This window comes from Furipterus horrens, unplaced genomic scaffold (assembly GCF_987537825.1).
Source record: "Furipterus horrens unplaced genomic scaffold, mFurHor1.1.pri manual_scaffold_17, whole genome shotgun sequence".
Classification (NCBI taxonomy): domain Eukaryota; kingdom Metazoa; phylum Chordata; class Mammalia; order Chiroptera; family Furipteridae; genus Furipterus; species Furipterus horrens.
The window spans coordinates 83,439,386-83,467,252 of NW_028327187.1; the positions used below are offsets into that span (position 1 = coordinate 83,439,386).

Below are 27,867 nucleotides of genomic sequence, written 5' to 3' on the forward strand. Positions count from 1 at the left end.
CTTGACTCTGGATCTTTTTAAAATACATATATACATTTTTTGCTCTGGCTGGTGTGGCTCAGTGAATTGAGTACTGGCCTGCAAACCAAAGGGTCACTGGTTCGATTCCCAGTCAGGGCACATGCCTTGGTTGTGGGCCAGGTCCTTGGTTGGGGGCATGCAAGAGGCAACTGCACATTGTTGTTTCTCTCCCTTTCTCCCTCCCTTCCCCTCTCTCTAAAAATAAATAAATAAATCTCTAAAGAATATATGCATTTTCACAGTTCATGGAGATGACAGTGAAGCTGGCAAATTCTTCAGGAAATATTGGTACACTTCTAATACCACAATAATAACTGTCAGAAGGCCAGGAAGAGAAGTGATTTATCAACTGCATGTGCCTTGAGGATGTCATGACCTGCATATATGACTGGTTGTCTTAGTAATGACCATGAGAAGACTGAGGTTCACCATGTTACAGTTTATTCAGCCATCTAGTTTAATAAGACTATTAAAGATGGTCTGTAACAGTTCTTAAATTATCCCGATGAAACTTTAGCAAGTGAGGGCCTCAAAGAGTTGTTCCCAACATGCATAACACAACTGAGCATCTCTGCTGAAAAGATCCCCCAAGACTGACTTAAATGCAAAATGGTCTCATCTACATAGCACTTGAAAAGAAGCCTCAGCCTGAAGACAGTGATTGAAGGACAAGGGCACTGCAGAAAGTCATTTTATAGATCACTGGGAAAGGTGTTTGGGAGTGGGAGGGGGAATAGATATTAGAATCATCTTTTTCTGAAGTAATCACCTGTTTGTGCCAGAAAAGGTGAAAATGAGTCATCTCTCTCTCAGTGCCTCCTCCACCCACCTCCTTCACATACCTCCTCCACAGCTCTTATGATTCCAGAGCAGAAATAATAACCAATAATTATTGCTGTCACAGTAACTGACGGTCACAATGCATGATTGTGAACATAAAATCATTTATATTTTTTATATTGTTATTTTATTTATTTTTAATTTTTCCCCATCACCGTTTATCCCGCCTATACCCTTTTCCACCTCTACAGCCTCCCCCCCACCCCGCAATTACTACTCTGTTGTCTGTGTTCATGAGTTCTTTCTCTTTTGCTTCCTGTTTGCTTTATCCCTCCACCCACTACCCTCCCCAGACCTGTCAGCCTGCTCTTTCTCTATGAGTCTGTCAAAATCATTTATATTTTAAAATATGAATTACCAAAATTAGTAAAATATGCGTACAGGTAGTTAATGGAGGTTACCATAGAGATGGTCAGCCATATTGTTCCCAGTTTTGTTGTTTATCACTGTTCAGAAATTTATCCACCATAATTATATTCTTCCAAGAAAACTAACACACACACACACACACACACAACACAGGCAAGCAACACATTCGTACAAAACTTAGATTATGCTGTTATTTCACCTGTGCTCTTGGAGTCATGGAAACTCAGAGCAGCAAGAGCTCTGTGCTCGAGCATTATCCAACAGATTACATTTGCAGATGCAAAGAATGATGTTAATGCCTGAGATGGGAGTTAGAATCAGGCTTCTGAATAGAACCTATGTGTGTTCATTTTTCCTAGAGTAAGATGGCATGGCAGAGCCCCCTGGAAAATGCTAACTTCCAGCAAGGGAGGACACCCTTGACATTGGAGAGTGATATCTATCATACACAAAGCACTATTTTGAGGACATCACCGAGCTCTGGAATGTGAATTATTCCTTTATCTCGAATTTTATCATCTAATTACACTTGAAAGCAGAGAGTAACCTACAGAGGGGTGCCTATAAGACTGTCGACTGATTTCTCAAAAGAAACTTTGTGGACAAGGAGTGACTGGCAAGAAGTATTCAAAGTGATGAAAAGCAGGGACCTACAACCAAGACTACTATATCAGCAAAGCTATCATTTAGAATGGAAGGGCAGATGAAATGCTTCCCAGACAAGGTAAAGCTAAAGAAGTCCATCACCAAGCCTTCATATAGGAAATATTAAAGGGACTTGTTTAAGAAAAAGAAGATGATCAAAACTATGAATAGTAAAATGACAACAAACTCTCAACTATGAAAAACCGAATCTAAAAAATAAAAACAAGATCCAGCTAAGCAAACCAGAACAGGAACAGAATCATAGGTATGGGGATCATTTGCAGGGTTATCAGATGGGAGGGTGGAGGTAGAGAAATGGGGAAATGGCGCGGGGATTAAGAAGCATAATTGGTTGGTACAAAATAGATGGGGGAGTTGTGAATAATACAGGGAAGGGTGAAGTCAAAGAACCTGGACATGAACTAAGTGGGGAAGGATGCTGGAGGGAAGAGGGGTACTGGGCAGAGGGGAGCAAAAGGAAAAAATATTGGGACAACTGTAACAGCATAATCAATAAAATATATATTTTTAAAAAGCAAGTTTTCCACACATTCTAGTTCAGGAAACTGTTGGAGGAAACATGAAGGAGGGGATAAGGAAGAGTGTTAAAAACATACCATGAGAAAAATAAGAAACATCCAAGCATTGCAATAAGAAATTAAAGTTGTGTGTTCTTCCTCCGAAAAGACTTGGGTATGTAAGGTGATGAATATTAGCTAAATTGAATGTGCTAATAATTTTACAATGTATACATATATCAAATCATCATGCTGTACATGTAAAACCAATACAATATGTCAATTATGTCATAACAAAACTGTAAAATATAAATACAAATAATTTAAAAAATAAAGATCTCAGGGGAACACACACCAGCTGTGAGTTCAGTACTTACTTTCCCTGTATGCTCAGACCTCTTTGCTAAGAGATTTAGGGCTTCAGATGTAATCAACAACAAGTAATACATGCACTTAATACATATCCTTGTCCTCTATTTAATTCTGTAAATCTAATAAAAGTAGCCTACTTGATGTGTCTAACTCTGCTGGGCAGTTCCCTGGCCTATCTCCAATAAAATAATTTCTGTTGGAGTTTTCTGTTGAGTTATTTTTTTAAGGAATTGCATTCTTTAAAAAAAAATTTTATTTATTTATTTTTAGAGAAAAGGGAAGGGAGGGAGAATAAGAGGGAATCATTGATTTGTGAGAGAAGCATCGATCAGTTGCCTCTCATACTCACCCTGACTTGGTACCAAACCCACAATCCAGATATGTGCCCTGATGAGGAATTGAACCAGTGACCTTAGCATTGCAGGATGATGCCCAACCAACTGAGCCACTCCGGTCAATGCTCTGCTGAGTTTTAACATCAGAAAAGATGTAAACTTTAAACTATGATTATTATAAACTCCTCTCACTCTCAAAAAACACACCAAAAACTTCTTCAACTATTTTTTTTTTTGTAAATAAAATTTCACCCTCATTTTAAAATTACACAGCAGCATAATCTGTATTTCTGTGTCCTGTAAAACATGAACAGTTAGCCCTGTGCCATTCCATTGTGGGAGTCCTCAGAACACCGCAAAGATAGGGATGGAAACATGAAACTACCTGTAGCAGTCAAAGCAGATGATGTTCAGTCTCTGCTTGGGCAACAAAATAACACCTCCTTTTTTCAATTCTGGGTTAAAACAAAGAGCTACCACAAATAGCTGAAATTTGGTGTGTGTGGGGGGGCAGATTCCTGGAGAAAGCCAGCTTTGTTAAACTGTTTACTTTCTTCTTTTTTTTTTAACTGCTTACTTTCCAACATCAGGCCAGAATGACTAAGAAAGTAGCAATCCCGATCAACCTGACATTCCTCCCGTGACCATCCTTCGATGAAGAGTCCTTCAGAAACCAGGACGATGTTAATCCCACTGCAAAGAGGTAAAGTTAAAGGAATGAGATGATCTAAAATAATTAACTCATCCCTGGCTGGTGTGGGTTGGGCATTGTCCCACAAATTGAAAGGTTGCCAGTTTTATTCCCAGTCAGGGCACATGCCTGAGTTGCGGGCCAGGTTCCTGGTTGGGGGTGTGCAAGAGGCAGCCAATTGATGTTTCTCTCACACATTGATGTTTCTCTCCCTCTCTTTCTCCCTCCCTTTGCCTCTCTCTAAAAATAAATAAATAAAATATTTCATTTAAAATAATTTTATTGTTATTCTATTACAGTTGTCTCAATTTTCCCCCTTTGCCCTCCTCCACCGAGCCCACTCTCCACTCCCACAGTCAATCTGTTGTCTACACACTGTTGTCCATGTCCATGGGTCATTCGTACATGTTCCTTAACTAGTCCCTTCCCCCTCTTTCCACCATTATCCCCCTCTCCCATCTCCTTTGGTCACTTTCAGTCTTTTCTATGTTTCTATGCCTCCAGTCCTATTTTGCTCATTAGTTTATTTTGTTCATTAGATTCCTCTTATAGGTGAGACTATATGGTTAAATAAAATATTTTAAAAATAAATTAGATAATTAACTCTTCTCCAGAGTTGATCCTACCAACATGACTCACTCCTTCAAATTATAGGAATACATTTCCTTTAAAAATAAAAAAAGCATACAGATGATCAAATTCATTAGGAAGACTGAAAAGTACTTTTTTATTTTGACAAATAAACTTGATTTTTAGCACATGTTAGAAGAAATAGAGTAGTATGATAGATAGAGTGGGGCTTTAGAGAAAAGACTTGGCTATAAGATACCACTTACTTGCTATATGACCTTGGGCAATGGCAAAATGCCTAACCTCATGAGCAGCAGTTCCATCATCTGCAACATGGCAACCATAACACCATAGTCCACAGTGTTATCACAGAGGGCAAATGAGAATGTATCATCTGGAAAGCTTTTGTGATTTCTGAAGTCCCATACACATTGTTGTTTCTTATGACATTAGAACACTACACACTTTTAAATAATTATTAAAGTTTTTGTTTCCAGGTTAAATTTGAAAACAGACTTTATTTTAAACCTTCATTGAAACTCATAGGCCTGTTAATAACCTCACAAAACGGAAGAGTTGGCTGAAACCTGAAGACAGAGACAGGAACTTGGAAAGAAGCAGTAGTGTTACCAAATAGACCCAAAACCTGTTGTTTTTAGTACAATCTCCTTTTGAACAAAGGAAAGGTCCTCTCCACCCCTCTCCTATTTTCAACTGGGCACAGAAAAGCCTACTGAGGAAGGGAGGAAGAGAGAGAGAGAGAATAACTGCTAGAGCAAACCCAAACCAAAATTTTGTTAAGTTTCTAAAGTAGAAAGAAGCCAGACTCTAGAGCTGCTTAGAGATTAGGACTTGGATCTTTCTTGGTAATGAAAAAAAAAAAGGAGGATGGTCCCTTCAAACTCTGGTTTCAGACATTGTTCATTCTTTTTGTTGGGGAGGGGGTTCCTTAAACAAAAGACATTTATTTTCTCACATTTCTGGAGGCTGGAAGCCTAAGGTCAAGGTGTGGGCAGGTTGTTTCTTCTAAGGCCTCTCTCCTTGGCTTGCAGATGGCCATCTCCTTTGTGTCCACACATGGTCCTTCATCTTCAAACAGATGCCTTTTGTGCCTCTTGCTCTTCTTATAATAACCCATTCATATTGGATTCATGCCGAATGACTTCATTTTAACTTAATAACCTTTTAAAAGATCTTATCTCCAAATACAGTTGTTCTGTGGTACTGAGAGTTAGGACTTCAACATATGAATTTGGAGGGGGGATGCAGTTCAGCCCATAACAATAGGCTGGGACCATGGGAGATTCAAAAAGATCATCACTTCCATTCTTCCACTCATTCACCTTTAGTGTAACTGTTGGGCTAGGCAATTAGGGTGAATGTGGAGAAAAGAAGCCAAGTTGTTGACTTAAAAAATGTGCACCTCAGCCCAGAACTGCCTTTTGTCCTTAGGTTAGGGATAGGGGAAGGCAGAGAAGGTCAAAGAAGCACCCAAAGGCTTGGTCTGAGTCTGTGCAAGCAAGTAGCAGCATTTTAGATTCCCTGCAGGTTTTTGGCTCAATACACAATTCATAGGTAGTCACAGAAATTCCACCAAGTTAGTACACATCCTTTGATAACTGCTCTCTGAACTTGACCTCCAGCTCCATGTATACCAGATGAGCTCAGGGCTGCTTCTGCCTCACACAAAGTAATTAAAAATGTTTTCTTGGCTTCCCCTTCCCCTTTGTCTCCCTTTCCTATTGCCCAGACTTGCTCACATTTTTAACACCAAAGAGCTATATTCACAATTACGTTTTTTTTTTCTATTGTCTTTTTACCATTTCATAGAGTAGCTAGCACAGGCAATGACCAACTTAATGGGTTGGAATGTGGACCATGGCCAGCCATGCTTTGCATTCTATAGGGACTGTGACTGTAAACCTTGTCTGTGTACTACTCATTTTTTCCACTTTTCTGTTCCCCCTTCTCCTTATTTTATTCTAACTTCCATATTTCTTTTTAACTTTCAGATTACTTCCTCTCTCCTATCTCCTTACTACACTGAAAGAATGTACAATTTTTAAAGGTACTATAAGAACAAGTTTAAAAAATATATAGGTACCCATCTTTATATCCATTTTTGTCCAGTTGTTAAGGAAACTTTTTTCAAGGACTATGATAGCACAAAAAACGGCAAGCATATCACAAATGCATTACTGTTGTTGGAATGGAAGAATCTGACAGTGTTAAAAGTAATCAATCTATGTATAAGAGGTCTTTACAATCCATGTATCTCTTTTAGTGCCTAAGATTGCAAATATATCAAAGCAAAAAGTTGGAATAATTAATGAGCTAAGCCTCCAACTCAAGACGTGAGAAGAAGAACTAAGTAAATTTTATAAAGTTGAGGGAAGGCACTTCTGAATCCAGACAAGATGGAGCAACAGGGCCAAGACTTACCTTCCTGCCTGAAACAACAATAGAATCAGACCAAATACATAAAACAATAGTTTCAAAACAGTGGACATCAGGAATTAAAGGACACTGATCCCCAAGAGACAGGAAGCAAATAAAGTGAGCCCTATGAATTCCCCAGGTGACTGCTTGAACGGATTATCCAGGCCACAGTTCTGGGAGGGGAACCCAGGCAGTCTGGCAGATCCCTAGACTCAAGGACACAGAGCTGAGAATGCATGGAGTCCAGGAAGGCTAGTGTTCTTAGGGCAGAATACCAGAGAGGAGAGAGCTGCTAAGGAGCCTGGAGAGCTATAGGCAGACGGTCCTCCTTGAACAGTCAGCAGAGTATCAGTCAGTGTATATGTATAAAGAAACTCCCCAAGAATGGGGAAAGAGCCATTCAAAAGGGTTATAGGTGCTCACATAGTGTGGGGACAGTGGCTAATCCAACCAGCAAGACTGGAAACACTCATAATTCACAGGTCACTGGCTAGAGAACTCAGTAGTGGGAAATAATTAGCCTTAGAATAAATACTTCTTTGGAAATGCCTAAAAAATCATAAAAGCAAGATCTGAAAGGCTCAAACTGTTTCTAAGAAAATTAGATGCAACCTAGAACAAAGCCCCAGATTTATAAGAATACAAAAATATTCAGCAACCAGTAAGGTAAAATTCACAGTGTCTGGGATCCAACCAAAGATTGCCAGAAATGCCTTTGCAAGGAAATACAACCCATAATAAGGAGAATAATCAATCAGTCAATGAAAACCGACTTAGAACTGACATTGATGTTAGAATCAGTAGAGAGGACATTATCATAGTTATCAGTATGACTGCATGCCATATGTTCAAAAAGTTAACTAGAGATTTTGAGAATATTTTTAAAAGACCCAAACTGAACAGCTACAATGCTTTGGTTGTAAAATACACTAGATGGGATGAACAGCACATTAGGCATTGCCAAAGAAAATATTAGTCGACTTCCCTGGCCAGGTGGCTCAGTTGGTTGGAGCATCATCCCATACACCAAAAGGTTGTGGGTTTGATCCCTGGTTAGGTCACATACCTATGTTGTGGGTTTGATCCCTGGTTGGGGCACATATGGGAGGTGACCAATTGGTTGATATTTCTCTCTCTTTCTCCCCCTCCCTTCCTCTCCTTCTAAAATCAATAAAAGTATCATCGGGTGAGAATAAAAAAAAATGTTAGTCAACTTAAAGGCACAGCACAAGAAACGATTGAAAATGAAATAGAGTAAAAAGAATCAAAAAAGAAGAGCGCATCAGTGAACTGTGGGACAACTCCATGGAGCCTAACATATGAGAAATTGGAGTCCATGAAGAAGAAGAGAGAGGGGAGCTTCAGAAAAGAAAATTTTGAAGAAATACTGACCAAATTTGGTGAACATTAGAAGTCCACAAATCCAAGAAGCTCAAAGAAACCCAAGCACAAGAAAGATGAAGAAAACTATGCCAAGGCATATCACAATCAAATTGCTCAAAATGGTACTGAAAAGAAAATCTTCAAAGCAACCAAAGAAAAAAAGACATGTTACACAGGCACAAAAATAATGATGACAGCAGATTTCTCACTGCAGAGCTAGAATTATATCCCCATGAAAATATCTTTCAAAAAATAAAGTGAAATAGACTTCTTCAGACACACAGAAACTGAGAAAGTTCATCACCAGCAGACCTGAACTATTGATATAAGAAATGTTAAAGGGTGTCTTTCAGGGCGGAAACCCAATGATACCAGGTGGAATTTAGGACCTACACAAAAGAATGGCCCTGGCTGCTGTGGATCACCCTGGCCTGCAAATCAACGGGTCACTGGCTTGATTACCAGTCAGAGCATGTGCTTGGGTTACAGGGTGAATCCCTGGTTGGGGGTGTGTGGGAAGCAACTGATCAATGTATCTCACACTTTGCTCTTCCTCCCTCTCTTTCCCTCTCTCTAAAAGTAAATAAATAAAATCTTAAAAAAAAGAAAAGTATGAAGAGCACTGTCCTGGCTGGTATGGCTCAGTTGGTTGGGTGTCATCCCACAAACTGAAAGGTCACAGGTTTGATATCGGATTAGGGCACATGCCTGGGTTGCAGGTTCAATACCCAGTTAGGGTGCATACAGTTTCTCTCATATCGATGTATCTGTCCCTCTCCTTCTCCCTCCCATTACCTCTCTCTAAAATAAAAAATAAAATTTAAAAGAAAAATGAAGAGCACTGGAAATGGTAAGTAGATGGGTAAACACACACAATTCCTTTTCTTATTATTTAAATGTACTTAAAGTAATTGACTGTATAAAGAAAAATAACAACGTATGGGGGGTTATACCATGTAAAAGTAAATGCATGATAGCAATAGCATAAAGGTTAAGCAGGGAGAAATTGAAGTACACTATAGCAAAGTGAAGAGAAGAAAGGAAAAGAGGGCATAAGGACAAATAAAAAACAAATAGATGAAAGACTTGTGTTTAACTCTATCAATAATCACACTAACTACATGATCTAAGCACCTCAATTAAAACACATGTCATCAAATTAGATTATATAAAAAGATCCAACTACATGCTACCTAAGGGTGTTAAGAAACACACCAAATCCTTGGCTGGTATGATTCAGTTGGCTGTAGTGTCATCCCATACACCAGAGGATTGGGGGTTTGATTCCCCTTCAGGGCACATACCTATGTTGTGGACTTGATCCCCTATTGGGATACATATGGGAGACAATCAATTAATGTTTGTCTTTCACATCAATGTCTCTCTCTCTCCCTCCATCCCTCTCTCTCTAAAATCAATAAACATTTATTTAAAAATTTTTAAAGATTTTATTTATTTTTTGAGAGAGAGGGGAAGGGAAGGAGAAAGAGAGGGAGAGAGACATCAATGTGAGAGAGATGGATTGGTTGCCACTCACAGGCCTCCAACCGGGGACCTGGCGTGTAACCCAGGCATGTGCCCTGATCAGGAATCGAACCAGCAAACTCTCAGTTCGCCGGCCAGTGTTCTATCTGCTGAGTCACACCAACCAGGGCTCAATAAACATATTTTAAGAAGAAACACATGTAAAACATAATACTCAAGGGGAGTAACAGCAAAATGTCAGAGTAGGAAGCTACAAGATCTCATTCCCCCAAAGAAACAAAAATAAGTAAAATCATCAGAACCAACTGTCAAGAGTTCTGAAAAATACTAGTGAAAAGTTTATAACAGCCAAGCAACCAATCAAGAAAAAGCCATGTTCAAAGTCATAGGAACACTTCGTGGCATTCTTACTTGCCCTTACCCCATCTTCTCCTTGGCACCATGGCAGTCATGATCTTGGTGGCAGTCAGGATCTCAAATCAGCAGTTGGATTCCCAGTTCCCTCCCTTGAAACCAGAGGTGCCAAAACAGACCTTGCTTGCAAATGATTGTGTATGTGTACCTTGTTCCATGTTCCTTTCTTCTTGCCTTCTTCTGGATTATTCATCTATTTCCATCCCTCTATTTGTTTGAAATTTATACTTTTTCTAGTCTTCAGTTTGATATCCTTAACCTCTCAAGCTATATTAATCCAACTGAAAATATTTTACTTATTGATTTTAGAGAGGAAGGAGAGATGGAGAGAGATCAATTTGTTGTTCCACTTATTTATGCATTCATTGCTTGATTCTTTTATGTACCTTGACTGAGGATCAAACCTGCAACCTTAGTGCATTGGGACAACACTCCAACCAACTGAGCTACCCACCAGGGCTAATTGAAAATCTTTTAAAAGATGCATTGTATTCCTTAGTAAAGTTTTACTTAGTCAATTCAGCAATTCCTTCTTTACCTATATCTAATGTGTTCTTAAAGTCATCCATTGACTTCTTAATTTTTGTTATTATCTATCTCAGGTCTATCATTTCTACTTAGTTCTTTTTTTAAACTCATTTTCATTTTTCAAAATTTTAAATTTCTTGTTTACTTGTAATCATCTTTATTTCCATGACCAGAGTAAGCATAGCTCATTTACACTGATGCCTGAGAATTTTCCTTTATTTATTGATTTTTAGTGAGAGAGGAAGGAGAGAAACACCAATTTGTTGTTCCACTTGTTATGCATTCAGTGGTTGATTCTTGTGTGTGCCCTGACCGGGGATGGAACCTGCAACCTTGGCGTATTGGGATGACACTGTAACCAGCTGAGCTACCTGGCCAGGGCTGAGGTCTGAGCATTATAATCTGAGATGTCATTATGTAATTGTTTGTTGTCTTTTATTTCTCCTGATTCCTATGCACGCTGTCTTTTCAAGATGTCTTTCGTTAAATCAGGGAAACAACTTGAAATGACTTCACTTTAGGAGGGCTTTGTCCAGGATTAATTATCCACAGGCAATGAGGTCTTTCCGTCCTTACAGCCCATTCTCAACCAGCTCTTTATGCCTGCTTCCTTATGTGCAAAATAGGGTAACAGTGCTTAAATCATACACTGTATCTGAGGTTTAAATGACAGCTTTTTGAGTTCTGGGATCCGGTCAGACCTGAAACTAGTATCCCTTGTTTCTCCTTAAGCCAGTTTGGGCCGAATTCCTCACAGGGGCTACACTGATTTTTGCTTGTGTCAACTGCATGACTGGGAGGTCTGTGCATGGTACTGCTGGGCCCAGTGACCCTCAAGAGTAGGTCTTGCCAGTCTGGTGCAAAGGCAGCAGGCTGCGGGAAATGTTGAGGCCCCAACGTCAGAACGATCCCTTAACCGCCACTGAGCAGGATTCTTTTCCTTGGTGTTAAGGGTTACGGGCTTATGTTCAAATACCATGCATTTGCCCACTCTACTCTATCCTATAGCTGTCCCCACAGAAGTTGTTTTTGAGGTGATAGCTGGCACTTACAGGAGTGGTCAGGTGAGAGATGCCCAGTGCTTAAATGGCATCTTATGCTCCCATTATGCAATAACCATTCTGTGGTAGATGCTCAAGCTCTCTTCTCTGGAATAAGGCTGGAGGGATCCTGCCTGGTGGGGGAGCTGGGGTTATGGTGCGATAGGGCCTAAGTACACAGAACTTTCATCCTGTCAGGTTGGCTGGTTTAGACCAGGTGTACCTTTTCCAGTTTTCAGAGGACACTCCTGGGGGCCTGTCTACAAGTGGTCTGCATAGTATCTTTATGCCCAGAAACCACACATTTGCCCATGTGAATGCCTGTCTGTTCCACATATGCCTTTTCCCATCAGTTGCAGTGCAGGTCATGCCCACAGAAAGATTTCTGTCCTGGGCCCAGAGGTCAAGCGGCCCCTCCAGAGACCAACACCAGAGTAACTGATGAGGTGTGCTGACATCCTGAGAGAACCTCAGCAATGGCTTGACCTCTGTACCGCAGTTTCCCCATCTGAAGCTGGAAATGATAACCCTTCCGTGACACCGTTGTGAGGATTATGAGTCAGTAGGTATAAAGTGCTCTGGAAAACACTGGGCATGCACTTGGTGCTGGGAATCATGTATGGCAAGCAGACAGTGCTTCAAAAGCACTTAGCATAGCACCTGGCACACAATGGGCACTCAAGAACAGCACCCACCACACATGTAACACTCAACAAGCCTAAGTACACATAACCACACAGGCACACAACTGCTTCTGAATTAGTATGTGGAAAAACGAACCCCACATTGCCAAGGAACACACTGGCACTTTATATATACACAGCGAAAGGTACATGATTTCCATAAGAAAATACACTCTGTGTTCAGGTATACCCAACCACCACCACCTCAGAACAACCCCGGTGGAGGACACAGGAAAGGACACAGCCATAAATAGAGAATAGAAGGGAAAGTTAATGCTCTACGGGGCAAACACAGGCAGAGACACACTGCCGGGAGGAGACACAACTTCTTCCCCAGGAAAGAGCAATATGGCGGCACAAGAGAACAGTAGCCACAACTAAGCCTGTGATGCCTGGCATGGGGGTTCACCTAACATGGGTAAAAGGACAGGAGCAGAGAGAAGAAGGAAGAGAACAAAGATAGCTTCCTTTCCTGTGGCAGGGCCAGAACCGCTCAGTTTAGGTCCATGGAGTCAGATTTGCGTATGGAATCACAGGCAGCCGGTGCTGGCAGGTCACATGAGCCAGGCTGGGAGTTGGGTCGCAGGCGACGTGCCACATCCTGGCGTTGGTAGAAGAGGACATAGGCTGCCTTCGACTGCAGGGAGAGGCCAAGAGTCAGTGTGGATTGGGGAGGGGAGGGCAGGGGGGGAGAAGGTGAGAAGGGAGCTTGGAAGTCACACCTCAATCTGATTCTCAGACACAGGTGAGACACTGTTGTCATCGAAGTAGTGCCACTGCCCACTGTCCTTGTTGCAGGCAAATGTTGTATCTGGAAGAGAAGGGGTGCTGTCCTCACAAACCCTCTAAGCCCCCAAGTGTTGGATTCCCTTTCACTCCTCCCACCCTGAGGACCCCATGACTGGCTCCCACATCCTGGGGATATCCTGATACCCCCCCCCGGGGCATGCCCCCGCCACATACAGTGTCCATCACGCAGGCCCCCATAATGGTTGGACACTGCGATGAGATCGTATTTGTACAGCTCTCGGGCTGACTCATCCTGCGGCTTGATTACAAACTCGGAGAAGTCCAGGTCCCTGTGGGTGGGGGGAGGGTTAGTAAGAGCATTCCCCCTCCCTACTCCCCGCCTTTCCCCTGAGCCAGTCTCCCTGGGCCCCAGACCGAAGGGGAAACTCCACAAGGGTGTCCAGCTTTTCTCGGGAGAACTTGGTGTAGGAAAAGCGCTTCAGGTGGATAATGAGAGTCTCAGGCAGTGTCCACAGGTCCAGCTTCTTGGTGGCCAGCTGGTGCTGCTTGCAGGAGGGGCAGTACCTACAGACAGAGCTTGAGTCAGTACACACTTTCTGGGCATGCTTTGTACCAGGTGGCCTTCATGGGCCCTGTACAGTCCAGAGGTGCTGCTCTTATTTCCAGCTTGCTTATTACTCTACTTTGCTTTTCACATGTCATTCATCAAGGCCTCACCAACTGCTTTCTCCTTATGTGCGCTTGTACTAGTGTGTATTTTTGTTTGGTTTCTGATTCGTGAGGTGGCATGTCTTATTTCAGAAGCTGCCTCTGGCCCTTATTTTCTCTTCCTATTTCACTTACCAGGTAGTCACTGAGTACTGCTCAATCCTTTGGCACTATTTTGTATTTGTTTTCTTTCTGCTCATGGAGATGTTGGCTCTTATTTTTGAGACTGGCTTATCTTTTTGGCTTTGTCTTTATTTCTGTTTATTCTGCAAGCATTTATTGAGCACCTACTACATATCCCACACTATTATAATCAGTGAGAACAGACAGTGAACTTAAGTCTCACCATAAAGGGGTTTACTCTAACAGAGAAGACAAGTAATGACACAAAAGGGGATCTAGGATGTGACATCAAGTGGTGTCAGAGCTAGAAAGAAAGTAATGCTCAGCTAGGAAGAAAAGAGCACTGGGAGGTAATGGAGGCAGGTGACAGGGTTGTAAGAGAACACCTCTCTGATAAGGTGACATTTGATAGGAAACCCGAGCAAAATGAAGGACTCTTGTCCAGAACTGGACAAAGAGCATTCCTGAGAGAAAGAACAGCCCATGCAAAGGCTCTGAGGTGGAAATATGGTTGGGGTGTTGGTGGCCAGAGTGACAGACAGGTTTGAGTAAGGGGGAGAGGAGAAAGAGGTATATTTATTAGAAGTAACAGGGACCTGGGCAGGTGGTCCCAGCCAACTATAGCCCCAGAGGCCCTGGTCCCTCACCAGGGGTTTTCCTTCTCCAGGGTCTCCACAGTGGTGAAGAGCTCAATGCACTCCTGCAGCCGCACGGGAGCCTTCTTCAGCACGTACCCAACGCAGTCATGCTTGACATAGCCCTATGACGGTGGAGTAGCGGCCCACCATGGATAAAAGGGAGTTGGGGGTGGAAGACACAAGGCAGTGTGGTAAGAACATGGACTTTGAAGACAGGAATCTAAGGCCCTGGGAAGTCTGTGGCCACAGCTTGAAGGACTTGGGTGAGGGGAATGCATGAATCAAAGGGACGCAGCTACAAGTATCACCACCGCCCCATCCCTAGGACCTTGTTTACCTCAGCTTCTACCTCATCATAGTAACGTTTCTTCATCTCTGGCTCCCAGTCGATGGCAATGTATGGCTGGGCTGGGGGCAAGGGAGGTGGTCATGGGGACTGCTGCCAGGAAACCCTCCTCCTGCCTCCCCAACCCTGCCTCACAGCTGAAGGACACACCATGAGTATCCTCGTTAAAGTTTGAGCGGTCACTGGTCCCGTTGGAGTTCACAGTCTGCAGGGTGAATAGGTGCTTGCGCCGTGATCTCTGGGGCCAGTGAGATGGTCCAGGAGAGTTGTCCACAGGGACCCGGCTCCCGCTAGCGACTCCAGAGCTGGGCCCAGCCTGCTCTGGCCCAGGGTCTCGGGAGCTGCCCCCAGCCACATTTCCAGGCTTGGGGATGCTGTTCTTACCCTGCATGTCTTAGGATAGGGGAAGATGTCAAGAGATGGGTCTGTGTGAGCCCCAGGGGATGAGCAGCAACAATCATCCAGGTGGATCCTGTGAGGCTCAGACTTACCCTGGACCCCTCACTCCCCAAACCCTCCCTCTGGCCATAGAACTGCTTGTACAAACTCATCTTTGTCTATCCTTCTGCCTTCTTCTTCCTCACCTTTTTCATCGCCATCATCCTCATCATCCGAGCTGGGTCTGGTCACATAGCGTCTACAGAGAGAACAGAGCAGACTCTCAAGTAGGGGGACAGGACCGGGAGGACAGAGGCCAGGATTCTACATTGCTTGCGATGGGAAGTCCCTTGTAAGCCCCCACACGAACAGCTGTTAATGAGGAGCCCGGAAGGTCTCAGGAGATGGCACATAAGACATGGCCCAACAATGGAGGATCTGGTGTGCCATAGCTAAGGAGTGTGGATGTTAAGTGGGATAAGCCACTGGCACAGAGACACAAAATGCTGTAAATTTTGGTCAAGAAAGACTTCTGAGTGGATTTGTAAATGGAATGTAAGGGAGGGTTAAGCCAGGCAGTAAGCAGTGCTCTGCTGGTCTTGGTAAGGACTCTGCATTTTAACCCAAATAAAATCCTATTGGTAAGAAAACAAATAAGCAAGCCTCTCTAAGGGGGAGGCAATAAGTACAAGGTGAAATTGTGTATTTTGTCCATTTTCTTCACCTCTGTGTCCCTAGCATGTAGGAGAGGTGGTGGCAAAGCCAGAGGTTTAAAGAAAAAAAACCTTTCATGCTCCTCTCTGGTCATATGCAGTTTGAGCTGTCTAGTGGCCACGGAAGGAAGGAAGGGAAGTGGTAGCCAAGCAGCTAGACACCCAGGTTTGTGTTCAGCCCCACCCCATGCCCTGAAGGGAAGACGCACGAGAGGCGGTACAGCAGAATGTGGTACAGGGCATCCCAGGAGAGCCGGTCCCGGGGCACCGACACCAGCAGTGGGTGTCCAAAGAGCATCAGGCCATAGTAGGAGCTGTTGTAGTCCCGGGCTGGGGTGCGCTCCCGCAGGTAGATAGGGAGCACCACGTCCTCCTTGGTGTTCTCGGTGATAGAAGACCGGCCTGACACCTCATATCTGCAAGGGGTGGACATCAGGTCGTGCCCCAACAGGACACCCAAGAGGGACTTTTGGACTCTCACCCAACTGCCCCACCCACTCACCCCTCACAGCCTGAAAATATTTTTAAAGGGTCTGAAGAGTCACCCAGTGTTTTGTTCTTTGCAAACTGTTAAGATGATTTAAATGGCATGTTGTTTATGAGATGTTTTATAAAGTACTTGGTGTTACCAAAGCACTGAGGGGGTGAACAAAAAGTTTTAGTAACGAAGGGATTTAAAATCATTTTCTTTTTGCAGACACTGCCTGGTTTACAAAGAACTTTTGTACTCACGAAGCACTTTCTATTTTAGTTACCCGAAGATTTTAACGTTGTTTTGGATGCTCTCATGTTCAGAAAGCATCTTAAGCGTTCCCTATTTCAAAAATTGCTTTGGTTTTTTGAGGACTGCAATATGAGAAAGGAGTGCAGGTCAGCGTCTGGTACACAGGAGGTGCTCAGTGAGTGCTGAATAAAATAAGGAAGAAACAGGAGCCCCACTCACATAACAAGGAAGAGGATGCCTTACATTAGGATCTGTCACCCCACCCCACTAAGGCACATGGCTGAAGCCCTGCTCAGGGCAGGTGCCTTGTCAATTGGGTAAGGAGGGGAGAGGGAAAGTGGTTAAGCAAAGGATGTTCCGGAGGAACCCCGATCTCTCTGGTCCCCTTACTCACATGAAGATATCATCTCGGTCCAAGATGCTGCTCAGAGACTCTTCCAGCTGATAGATCTTATAGAAGCGGTGACTGAAGACATCAGCCACCATCATCTGAGAACAGTATGCCGAGATGCGGATGGTCGGTCTCTAATGTCTCCACAGGCCTTTTGGACCCCTGCCCTTGAATCCCACCCTCCCTCACTCCAGAGCCTCACCCTTTCTGGAGAGACACCAGTGTGTTTAGCCAGGGCCACACACAAATCTGAGATCTTGCCTTTCTTGGGGACCACGAGCCGGTGCTAAGAAACAGTGTCCACAAAAGGGAGGGGATGCAGTGAGTTAGTGCATGAACCTTGAGGCATGGCAGAGAAATCAAACCAACTCTGACTACACATCCCTCATTATGGCTCCCCAGTCCCCTATACCTGCTCTGGCTTGCGGCGAGGGTCCATGGAAACAAAGAAGACCTCCATGACCCTCTTGTGGCTGACAGGCAGTGGAACACTGAGGTAGCAGAAGGGGTCGAAGGTCACAGACACATTGCCACAATCGGGGCACACCAGTGTGGACTTGAAAAGGCCGTGGAAAGTGTCCACAATCACAGAATCATTCCGCCGTTTGTGGTTCTGCCAGGCCTCCTGAGCAACCTCCTGTTGACAGTGTCATGGTGAGCGGCAGGGTTTGCCTGGGGCAGGGGGGACCATGGTTTGGGGTGGATGTGCATGGGGTTGAAGTTAAGGTTAGAGCCACTGGTAAAGTTCAGCGGCAGACTTATAGCTAGGGCTGTCTGGAGACTTCACTGTCAGGGTTGGGGTTTATTTTGAATGGCAGACTGGATGGGGTTAACTCTGGGGTGGGTGTGGGGGCATATGTGGTGTTGAAGCCAAGGTTGGGAATGAGGTTCCAGTTGAGGTTGGGCGTAGGGTCGGGTATGACATATCCTAGGGAAGGCAGAGAACCCCAAGGGAGAGGCCCTAGTGGCTTTAACAGGGCTCTCAGGATAGAGGTCTTGCAGGAGTGCCTACATGATCAGGCCTCCCAGCAGCATCGCATAGTTCCACATATTCCTTCTTCTTGACACGATTGAGGTCCTCATGCAGCCCATCCAGGAGGAATGACAGTAGCTCCTGTGAGTCATGCTGCTGGTAGCCCAGAAACTGGGATGCAAAGTGGCCAACCTTGGTCTGAGAAGATGGACAGGGCAGACAGCATAAGAGGGAGTTAGGAGAGTCAAGAGAAATGGAGGTGGGGGCATAAGGGGCAGCTCAGGGCTGAGTCACACCTTGAACACATTGGGCACGATGGAGCGGTGGTGGCCAGACCAGGCCTGCTTCACCAGGTCCGCATAGGCCTCTGCAATCTCACCCTTCATGCCCAGTGGGTTGCAGAAGTTAAGCTCATCCAGGTAGCGGTTTTTGAGGAAGTACTCAGTGAGCTGTGGCACGTTGCTGAGGCACTGCAGGGGGCAAGGCCAGGGGAGTGAGGTGGGGGTGACCAAGGTAGGGACCAGGACAAGGAAGTGAGGAAGAAGGGGGAGAAAGAGAGAAGGGGCAGAGGGGTAGGGGCAGGAGTAGGGGAGCAAAGATGGGCAGTGTTGCAGAAGAAGGAAGAATGTAGTGAATGACAAGGAGAAGAAAAGGGAAAGCAGGGGGCCAGTGGATGAGAAGCTATTGATGTTTCAGGAAGGAACATGAACATGCGAAGTCAGCCTTGTGACCCCTTGCTCTGAAGACCCTCTAGCTCTGTCCTCGATCCCCACTACTTGAACCCCACCCCTGTGGCTGTGCCAGATGTGTGGCCCTAATGGTCCCACCTGCAGGGCCGAGTTCATGAAGCACGTGTTGCCCAGGTTGGTAAGACCACAGATGCCTGGCTGAATCTGGTCATTCTCATCCTCCTTCGATGCGCCACTCCTGGGGTGGGTAAGAAACTATCAGCTGAGGGCCTACTACATGTGGGTGAACTGTGCTCATGGGCTCCATTGTTCTGCCTACTATGGGACCCCACTCTGGACTAGACACCCCCAAGGGCTTACACAGCACGTGGCTGTTTGCTGGGCCAAGTGCCATCCTTGCTTCGGGTCTCCATGATGACCAACTGGTTGGAGAAAGACAAAGAAAAAATGGCAAAGGCATTTGTGGAGGGCCAGTGGGCACCTAGCTCTTACCTCCCCCAGTCTGAGCACTGCTGGGGAGCAGAAGAACCCTCCCCACCCTCACCTGGCCAGGCTTGAGAGCAGCGTCGAGCACTGTGACACGTGTGTTGCACAATCTCTCAAAAGAGCCCTCTGCGTTCCTGACCCAAAGTCGTGTCTCTTCCTGGGGTCTCACCAGAAACTGCTCTCGAGCGGTCCGCAAAACTAGGTCTGTGGGCAGTAAAGGGACAAATTCAAGGTCATCCTGGGACCATGAATAATTGACCCATCTTGGCACCACACCCTGCCTCATCCCCAGAGACCTTACACACTTGATCAATACTCTGTGTCCCCAGTGGCTGAACCACATTCAGGACTTGAGACCCCCAGCAAATATCCTCTGCCACACCAACTAAGCTGCTAGACCCTCTGTACCTCTCAGGGCCTCTGCCCAACTTGACCAAGGCCTTCTCAGTATGCCACAGCCGAGCCCCATTTATTCTTAAGTTACTGGGCTATGACCTGTGGCTGGGAACACCACCTCGTACATGATCCTTAGACTCACCAATAGAATCTGTATGGCTGAATTGAGCAGTGTGGGTTGTGTCCATATCACTGTGACAGACAAGCAGCAGTTTTACTGGATACACCTCGACCTGATAAATGCCATGCAGCTCCACGACCTGGCAGGAAGGAAGAGCACACACACAAGTGTACCCACCGCATATACATACACACACGCACATGCGCACAGCACAATGACCTCTGCGATCAGAGGAGCATAGGCACAAGCAAACACATACAGGGGCTACAGCAAGATACCGGTATAATGACCTATGAGGTAGAGGAGTGCAGGCACAGACATATCTACACAGCATATGTGGAAACACATGTGCACACATGGATCTGGACCCATGTGGGGTCTATTAAGGCCTTCCTCCTATCCCATCCCCCACAGAATCTACCTCTCAGCACCCTCCCCACCCCACTTTACCTTACGTTCAATGGGCGGCTGGAGATGCTCTAGACCATACCAGCTGACCAGGTAATGCCAAGCAGCTGCTGGGAGCAACACATAGTCCTCACCTTCCACCAATCTCTCCTTGAGATGCCAGTTTAACTCATCTGTGGGAAGCAGGGGGAGGTGACAGAGGAAGAATCAGGGAAATAAAGTTGAGTTATCTGGCCATTTTATCAATGACCTAACACAGAGAAGGGGCTATGATGATCTGTAGGGGCAGAAGGGAAAAGAACTCCAGGGCTAAGTGATGTGGGGAGGCAGAAGCCTGTACCTTCAAAGAGCTTAGCATTATTGATACAGCCAGGGAAGGTGCTGGAATCCTGGTCTCCTCCCTGCACATACACTTCCCACTGTTTGTACCAGTGCTGCTCCACAAGGAACCTGGACCAGAGGTAACAGGCATGTCACATGGTTATCTAGGGGTTAGTTTTACCACTTCCCCAAGTTATTACACTAAAAGTATCAGCACATTGTAAGTCAAGATGACAAATTTCATGTATCCCTAAAACTGATAATGTTATGTCAATTATATTTCAATTTCAAAAATTCCTCCCAGAATTCAAAACAAAGAAGTTTCAGCATCATTTAAAAATAAATTAGAAGAAAAACTTATTCAGTGAAACTCAGATTTGCATAGATTACCTAACTTCTTAAAATACTAGATGAGATTTAATTAAGAGCAGAAAATGTGCTCATCAAGGGGAAAAACTCCACACATACAGTGCTGGGAAACATGAGGATTTATTATAGAATAAACAATAATTCACTCGTATTTGTCTATGGCATAACACAGTTAAATTAGGCCCAAAATATGTTATTTGCAGCTAATGTTATTAGGTTTTAGCCATTAAGTGTTCAGTGTTTGTAACAAGACATAAATGGAGGCAAAAATCTTCTGCTAAGATATAGATTACTAAATTCTGAAAATCTGCACAGAAACTGAAGAAAATTTTTTTATAATTTATTTATTTTGTTTTGTTTATTTATTTACTTTTAGAGAGAGGGGAAAGGAGAAAGAGAGGGAGAGAAACATCACTGTGTGGTTGCCTCTCACTTGCGCCCCCAACTGGGGACCTGACGTGCAACCTAGTCATGTGCCCTGACTGGGAATCGAATCAGCGACACTTGGCTCACAGGCTGACGCTCAATTCACTGAGCCACAGCAGCCAGGGTGAAGAGAATTTTAGATGCTAAAAGAATCATAAGGTTTTCCTTAAAAGACTGCATATCAACATTTTTTATCACTTTCATACCCAGGATTTATTTTGGCTTTATAATAAATTTCTGAGCTTATAGTGACTATCTCACTTTAAAAAACTGTGGTAAAAAACATATAAGATTTACCATGTGATCCATTTTTAAGTATATAGTTCCATCAGCTCTATTTTAAAGTAGAAACTTTATATGTATTACAAGGTTAAACCATTAAAACTGATGAAATCCACTTTTGCAAAATGTCCTGATAAATTCTCAAGTCTGGAAAATACCTGATGTATATTACGTGAGAAATAAATGTTAACTGTTACTGTTCAATCCCAGTTTTCAACATAAAAGTTCATGTATGCACAGACACACAATCCCTGTCTGCCCCTCCCAACCCTGTGCAGCTATGGAATTTGACATATAAAAGGCTGTCCCAAATATTTAACAGCTTCAAATAAACATTTTTTAAAAAATTACAAAACTGATGAAAAATATGTAATATTGTATTGGTTAGCTTTCCAGCAATTTAACCCCATAAAAAGGATTCTTTAAAATGGCCACTTCCCTTTGTTTATAAAAGGATTAGAGAGGTGGGAAGATGGAGGAATAGAAAAACCTTGGAGCAGTCAACAAGTCGTCTCCTGGACAGGCAAAGATTCTGTGAGCCTCCCGACCCTGCACGCACTCTTAAGTACCAAAGACATGTACCCTTTCCCACCCAGGTGGCTCCTGCCACGGACCTCCGATCACTCATCTAGAAGGTCCCATCACTGACCCTTCATTCCTCCTCTTCATGGTTTTCATTGTCAATTTTTCATTGCCACATTGACGGTCTGAAGTTAATTTATTCAGTTAAGCTAATTTATTGTTAGTGGGACTTTCAATGCAAAAAGAGGCATTGCTCAACTTTTAAAAAGCGATTTTTAAGGAAAAGTTACATTAAAACCACTCTTTACAGGGATAAACAAAACCACCAGACTTGGCTACAACCTGAATTTCTAAAGGCTTTATAGAAGACTGATGTTTAACAAAAATTACTACCATGTTTCTTTAATTCAAAGACACTTAAAATTTTTTTAACATTTCTGAAACTGGGATATCTTATAATCTGTAAAGCCAGGTGGCAGTCATACAGAGCTGGCACTGTTTGACTGAAAAGCACCCACATTATTTTATTTACTGCTAGGTATGAGATTTTTTTTGGATGCTAATGTAAGTGGCATCTTTTAAATTTTAAGTTTCCAATTTCTTCTTGCTGGTATATAGAAATATAACTGACCTTGTTGAAGTCACTAATGTTTACTTGTGCTTCCTCAAATTTGTTCAAATGCTATGATATATGTTAATGGAATAAGTTACTAAATAATATTCTGTCCTCCAGTTTTCTCTTGTGTCTGGAGAAAAGAAAATTAAGTTCTTTTGGTTAAGATAATATTTTACATAATTGATTAATTATACTAGGTACAATAATTACAGAGAAATAGAAAAGGATATAAATTAAGAGACGAATAACTTGTTCAGACAGCAAATATGGTATTACACTGTTCTGAATGTATTATTTATATATCTCCATAAGCCTAAATACATGTATAAAAGCATATAAATAAATTTTTTACTATAAATTGCTACATGAATGTACCAAAAGAGGAAAAATAGAAGTTAGGCCTTTTTTGGTAAAATAACCACATTAATTTATGCCCAGATTATAAATTCCTTTTTTTAACCAAATTATTGTTAACTCTTGGTGCTTTCTGACATCCTCTCAACTCACTTTTAAAAGAGATTCCTTATTTTAAAAATAAAAGTTAAGCTCCTAATATTTGCTGTTTATCATTGTTTTTACAAAGTTGACTATAATATTTTTTGTCTTTATTTCAATTTATATCCTGTCTTTTCTGATAACTATTCTTGATTTGTCTTTCCCAAATTCAGAATAACAACACTGTTAAAATGGTCTTTTATGCCTAAACTATCTCTGGGAGATAATAAAGATTTGCTCCTTTACTCTATACTATATAAAGACATGACAACAGGCATAATTTGGTTTATATAAAATTCTCCAAATTTTAATTAATTTATATTTTTATAAAAGCTCTTATTTTTCAAACTCAATAATTTTTAAAAAATTACAAAATGCAGTTTATCTTCCTAATTATTACATATACAATTAAATATGCTCATATAAATATCTTTCAATAACTTTATACTTTTCAAGCTAAAAAGCATACTCATGCTCAATCTCAACAAAGACTGGTACAGTGACGTACAGTGACGATCTCGCAACAGATTTCTCCCTCCAGGATTCTAGATTCACAAACCCTTTTTTCCCTTTTGGGTCATGAAAAGTCTGAACAAACACCAGGGGATACCGATTTAATTACAAAAGAATTAGATCCAGTCATCAAGGCATAGCCTACCTCATGTAAGAGCTATAGCAGCAATCACCAACCAAAAATTTCAGTTGATTTAGTTTAGGGTCTTCATTAAGTTAATGGCTCCCCTATGCTGTGCCACTTTCTCCATTGACAGAATAATCCCAACTTTTCTAGGCTAGTCTTTAATCTTCAACGAATGCCACGTTGTTGCTTTCCCTTCACACATCACTATCCACTCTGCAACACTGAATCCAACCACCCTCGTTCCTTTACCTGAACAAAGAACTCCATGCTTGCTTACCTGTAAGGAAGCTATTCACACCCTGCAAGACCTCCTAGGGGCTCCCTCCAATTTTCCTGATTTAATTATGTTTGTAAATTGTTCATCATCCTCAAAAAGAAAAACTAAAATTTGCCAAGGTAGCTATATTATTTTAGATTTAAATTTATTCTTAAAATATAAGCTTCTCTTAGAAATTAAATCAATCCAGAAGGCCAAATTAATTAATTGCCCTTGCCCAGATCTGCCAACTGACAAAAGATAGAAGGCACACATAATAGTGATATGAGAGGTATACGATTTAGGGGATAGTCTGTGACTTCAAAATGCTTTATAAACACAAATTTCCTGACCACTGCAGCAAACCCCTAGAAAATGGACGGCAAATTGAAGAACCTTGAGATGCTTTGCTCTTACCTAGAGCGATAAACATTTTAAAAATGGAGTTAAGGAAAAACGCTTCAAGCTATTATCCATAACAGTAGAGAAGCTGGCTTCAATACTCAACCAACATTGGTGGGGTAATGTTTTTATTGACAACAAATTTTAAAAATTCACAAAACATATAATTAACAATTTTAAAAGTGAACAATACAGTGGCATTTCTTACATTCCCAATGTTGTGCAAACACAACCTCTATGTAGTTCCAGAACATTTTCAACATTCCCAAAAGGAAACCCTGAACACAGCCAAAGGGCTGTAAAAAACATTCCAGTTATTATTTTTTCTCAGGATGGATTGAGGCTTTTCCTTGCTGGGAAGCTATAGTGTAATGGTTAAAAAAAACAAAAAAACAAAACAGAACCAAAAAACCCCCCAAAACCTCGATTTCTACTCCCGATTTAGAGAATCTTGACTTTGTCTCTCCAGCAACAGGAATATATATTTCGCCAGTACCACAATTAAAGAACTCTTTAAGACCAGCAAATGTCCCTGCAAAAACCATCAGGTGAGAGCCCGCTCGAGGCGTTGGAGGAGCAGCAAGAGCCCAACATGGCCGGATGGAGAGTGAGGGGGAAGGAGGGTAATAAAGTGGCGAGAGCTGAGAAGAAATCAGAGCCTGGGACCCCTCTCCAACCATAAAACCTTGCAAGTCATTGCAAGAATTTTAGCATTCACACTGCTTGAGATGGAAAGCCATTAAAACATTTTGAGAAATGGATGGACATAAATTATGGGAAGAGGAAAATAGTACCTTTACAGTGGAGAACCGGGCAGATGCCACCTTCTCCAAATGATCAATGCCAACGTCACCAAATGACGTCATGTGGATACCACACACCACCTGATATGGTATGCATTCAATATTTCATATATATCCTCCATAAAATGAAGGCTTAGACCACAAATACTATTTATGAATACATACGGTGGTGGAAAAACATTAACTAGATTAAAAATTCAGGATAACAGTTTCCCGTATAGTAGTGAGGGGGGTTTTCATCTGGGAGGAGCACAGGATTTAAGGTAACAGTCTGAATCTTAAGCAGGGTGTTGAATTCACAAATTTTTGTTTTAGTATTCTTCAAGTTTTTTACTTTGAAATCGACTCAGAATAATTGCAAAAATAATACAAAGACTTCCCATATTCAGACACCCCCAATTTCACATTTTATCCATTTGCTCGATCATTGTTTCTGTAAGTACATTTTTATATATCCCAATTTCAACTGTTTGAGTTAGTTGCTTACATGATGGTTCTTTACCCCTAAATAATTCAGCATGTACATCCTACTAAGATATACTCTTTCATAACCACAATACAATTATTAAAAGCAAGTAATTACCAGTATTAATATCTAATCTACAGACCAAGTGAAATTTCACCCATTTTCCCATTAACATCTTTTACAGTACAAGAGAAAATTAATTTTATGAGGAAAAAAGCCTAATTTTAAATTTATTTATTAATTTTCTCCTCTGAGATCCAATCAGGATCACACGTTGCACTTAGTTATCATGACTTGTTAAGTCCCCCATTAATTCTTTCAATCTGGAATAGTTAGGTCTTCATCTTTTGCCTTTCACGACCTTGAAATTTTTGAATAGCATAGACCATTATAGAATAAACGTTTTGTATAATCGGTTTAGGGCTTACGTATTTCACAATTTAAAAAACGAGATGCAACTCAGCGAAAAAGAAAACGAACCCAGAAACAGTACACTGCAAGCACTGGTTAGCAATGAGATCAGTAAAACAAGCCGATTTATGAAGATACTCATTGACATTTTTAAAAATAGCTTTTTTTCCTGATGATAAAGAACAAAACGGTACTAAAACAGGAAACAAATGTAACATCGAAGGCCCCTCCCGCGCCAATCACCTGCACTTTCTCCCGTCCTTAGAAGACAGCCTCCGCCAGAGGCAGAAACCTCGCCGCGTCACAAATCCCGCTCACTCGCAAGCGCCATTTTCTGCTTCACAGACACCACCTCCTCTCTGCAGCAGTCTTTCCTAGGCTTCAGGGCACTCCCATCGGCCTACGTCAGGAGCCTCGTTCCCAGGCGCGGGCTCCCTATTCCCGCCCACAGCCGTTGGGCGCGGATTTCGCTATTATTACTTACGTCACCGCCTTGCCTCCATCTCAGGCTCCGCGGATCAATTACAGTCGCCCTAGAGTTACTAGCCGCCACGAAGGCCACGCCCCCTAGTGTCCGTCGTGCAGACCGCCACCTTCCCAGGCTCCAAGTGCCGCCACTCCGGCCCACCCCCACGGCCGTTTCTTCTCAGGCCCTGCCCCCTGTATGCCCGCCACAGACCTCATCTAGTTCTCAGGCGGGAGGCTTCGACACTCAAGCCCCGCCTTTTCCCCCAGACCAGTAGGTTCACTCACAGGCACTTTCCCGCCCCTCTCATTCTCCATCCCACAGGCCATTCCCCCGCCTCCAAGGCAGATCTCCTGCGGGTCTCGGTGCCACGTCCCCCTCCGTTGTCAGCACCCCTCAGCCGAGGCTTCGCTCGCAGCCCTGCCTCACCAGCTTTCGCCGGCCCGCAGTGGACGCTCTCGTCCACTCTCGCCATCCTCGTTCTGGCGCCTTTGGCTCTCCAGGCCCGGCACCGCTTTGCGCTGTCGCTCTCTGCCTTTGGCCTTAGCCGGCAGATTCTCTGCGCCCGCAGCCATCGCCGTTCGCCCTCTTCTCACAACCCCCGCAGGGGGCGATAGGAAGAGGCCCCTCAACCGCCACTTCCGGACTCTTAGTGCCGGAAACGGAAAGGGAGCTCCCTAATAGTCGGGGGTCTATTACCATCTTGGAAGCGGACCCCATCGTGGGACACGTCCAAGGGCTAGGTGCTATTGGAGCTATGAGCGGTTATCTCTGCGACCAACAGGCAGGGTAAAACCTCCAGTTGGGAGCTAAGAAAGACAAAGGTGTCTGGTGCGGTTGCTTGGAAGGTGGAGGCAGAGGTCTCGGAGGTAGACGAGGACATAACTGGAGAATGCTTAGGGACACAAAGGTTCGGGGTCTTATGGGTCCATGTTCTGCTGGGGACCGCGGGTCCCTACCCTGGGAGCGGCGTTTTTGTTGGCATGACCAGAATGCGATCCTTTAATGCACTACCCTTATTGTCCTTCAAAACTCAATGCAGAGCCACCCAGGCCTGCGGGCCACTTCCCTGACTGAACTAGATTTTCTTCTTTCAACAAATACATTGAAGACAAGTCAGCCCCAGGCCCTGTGTTACAGCAATGATAAACACTAGCTCTGCATTATTGCAGGTACATGTAAATAGTAGCCTTAAAGCAGTAGATAGTATCACTG

The 27,867-nt window shown here is 43.3% G+C and overlaps 1 protein-coding gene across 3 annotated transcripts; it reads right to left on the minus strand.

Moving 5' to 3' along the window:
• Positions 1–12,436: 12,436 nt before the first annotated feature.
• USP11 (ubiquitin specific peptidase 11) lies at positions 12,437–27,242 on the minus strand. 3 transcript variants are annotated; one of them, XM_090264218.1, is made up of 21 exons: positions 27,082–27,242; positions 20,518–20,627; positions 20,220–20,350; positions 19,791–19,908; positions 19,311–19,456; positions 19,127–19,188; positions 18,905–19,004; positions 18,374–18,547; positions 18,117–18,275; positions 17,517–17,741; positions 17,307–17,390; positions 17,108–17,202; positions 16,199–16,405; positions 15,483–15,535; positions 15,049–15,291; positions 14,890–14,960; positions 14,562–14,674; positions 13,498–13,647; positions 13,297–13,412; positions 13,056–13,144; positions 12,437–12,970 (listed from the first exon to the last, which is right to left on the minus strand). In XM_090264218.1, exons 1-21 carry the CDS (start codon positions 27,225–27,227, stop codon positions 12,827–12,829), a joined length of 2,736 nt encoding a protein of 911 aa, XP_090120344.1. In that variant the 5' UTR covers positions 27,228–27,242; the 3' UTR covers positions 12,437–12,826. The 3 variants fall into 3 exon arrangements, with proteins under 3 accessions (XP_090120344.1, XP_090120342.1, XP_090120343.1); XM_090264216.1 differs by lacking the exon at positions 27,082–27,242 and adding an exon at positions 26,430–26,498; XM_090264217.1 differs by lacking the exons at positions 19,127–19,188; positions 19,791–19,908; positions 20,220–20,350; positions 20,518–20,627; positions 27,082–27,242 and having other exon boundaries at positions 19,311–19,411.
• Positions 27,243–27,867: the final 625 nt, after the last annotated feature.

What these genes read in the sequence shown, in the direction of transcription:
- USP11 (XM_090264218.1), bottom strand. Translation starts at nt 27,227, where the DNA reads ATGGCTGCGGGCGCAGAGAATCTGCCGGCTAAGGCCAAAGGCAGAGAG. An exon ending in AGCCGCCCATTGAACGTAAG is followed by an intron (nt 19,909 to 20,219) that starts GTAAAGTGGGGT and finishes CCTTCCTGCCAG; the next exon opens with GTCGTGGAGCTGCATGGCAT. An exon ending in GGATGATGGCGATGAAAAAG is followed by an intron (nt 15,292 to 15,482) that starts GTGAGGAAGAAG and finishes CCCTATCCTAAG; the next exon opens with ACATGCAGGGTAAGAACAGC.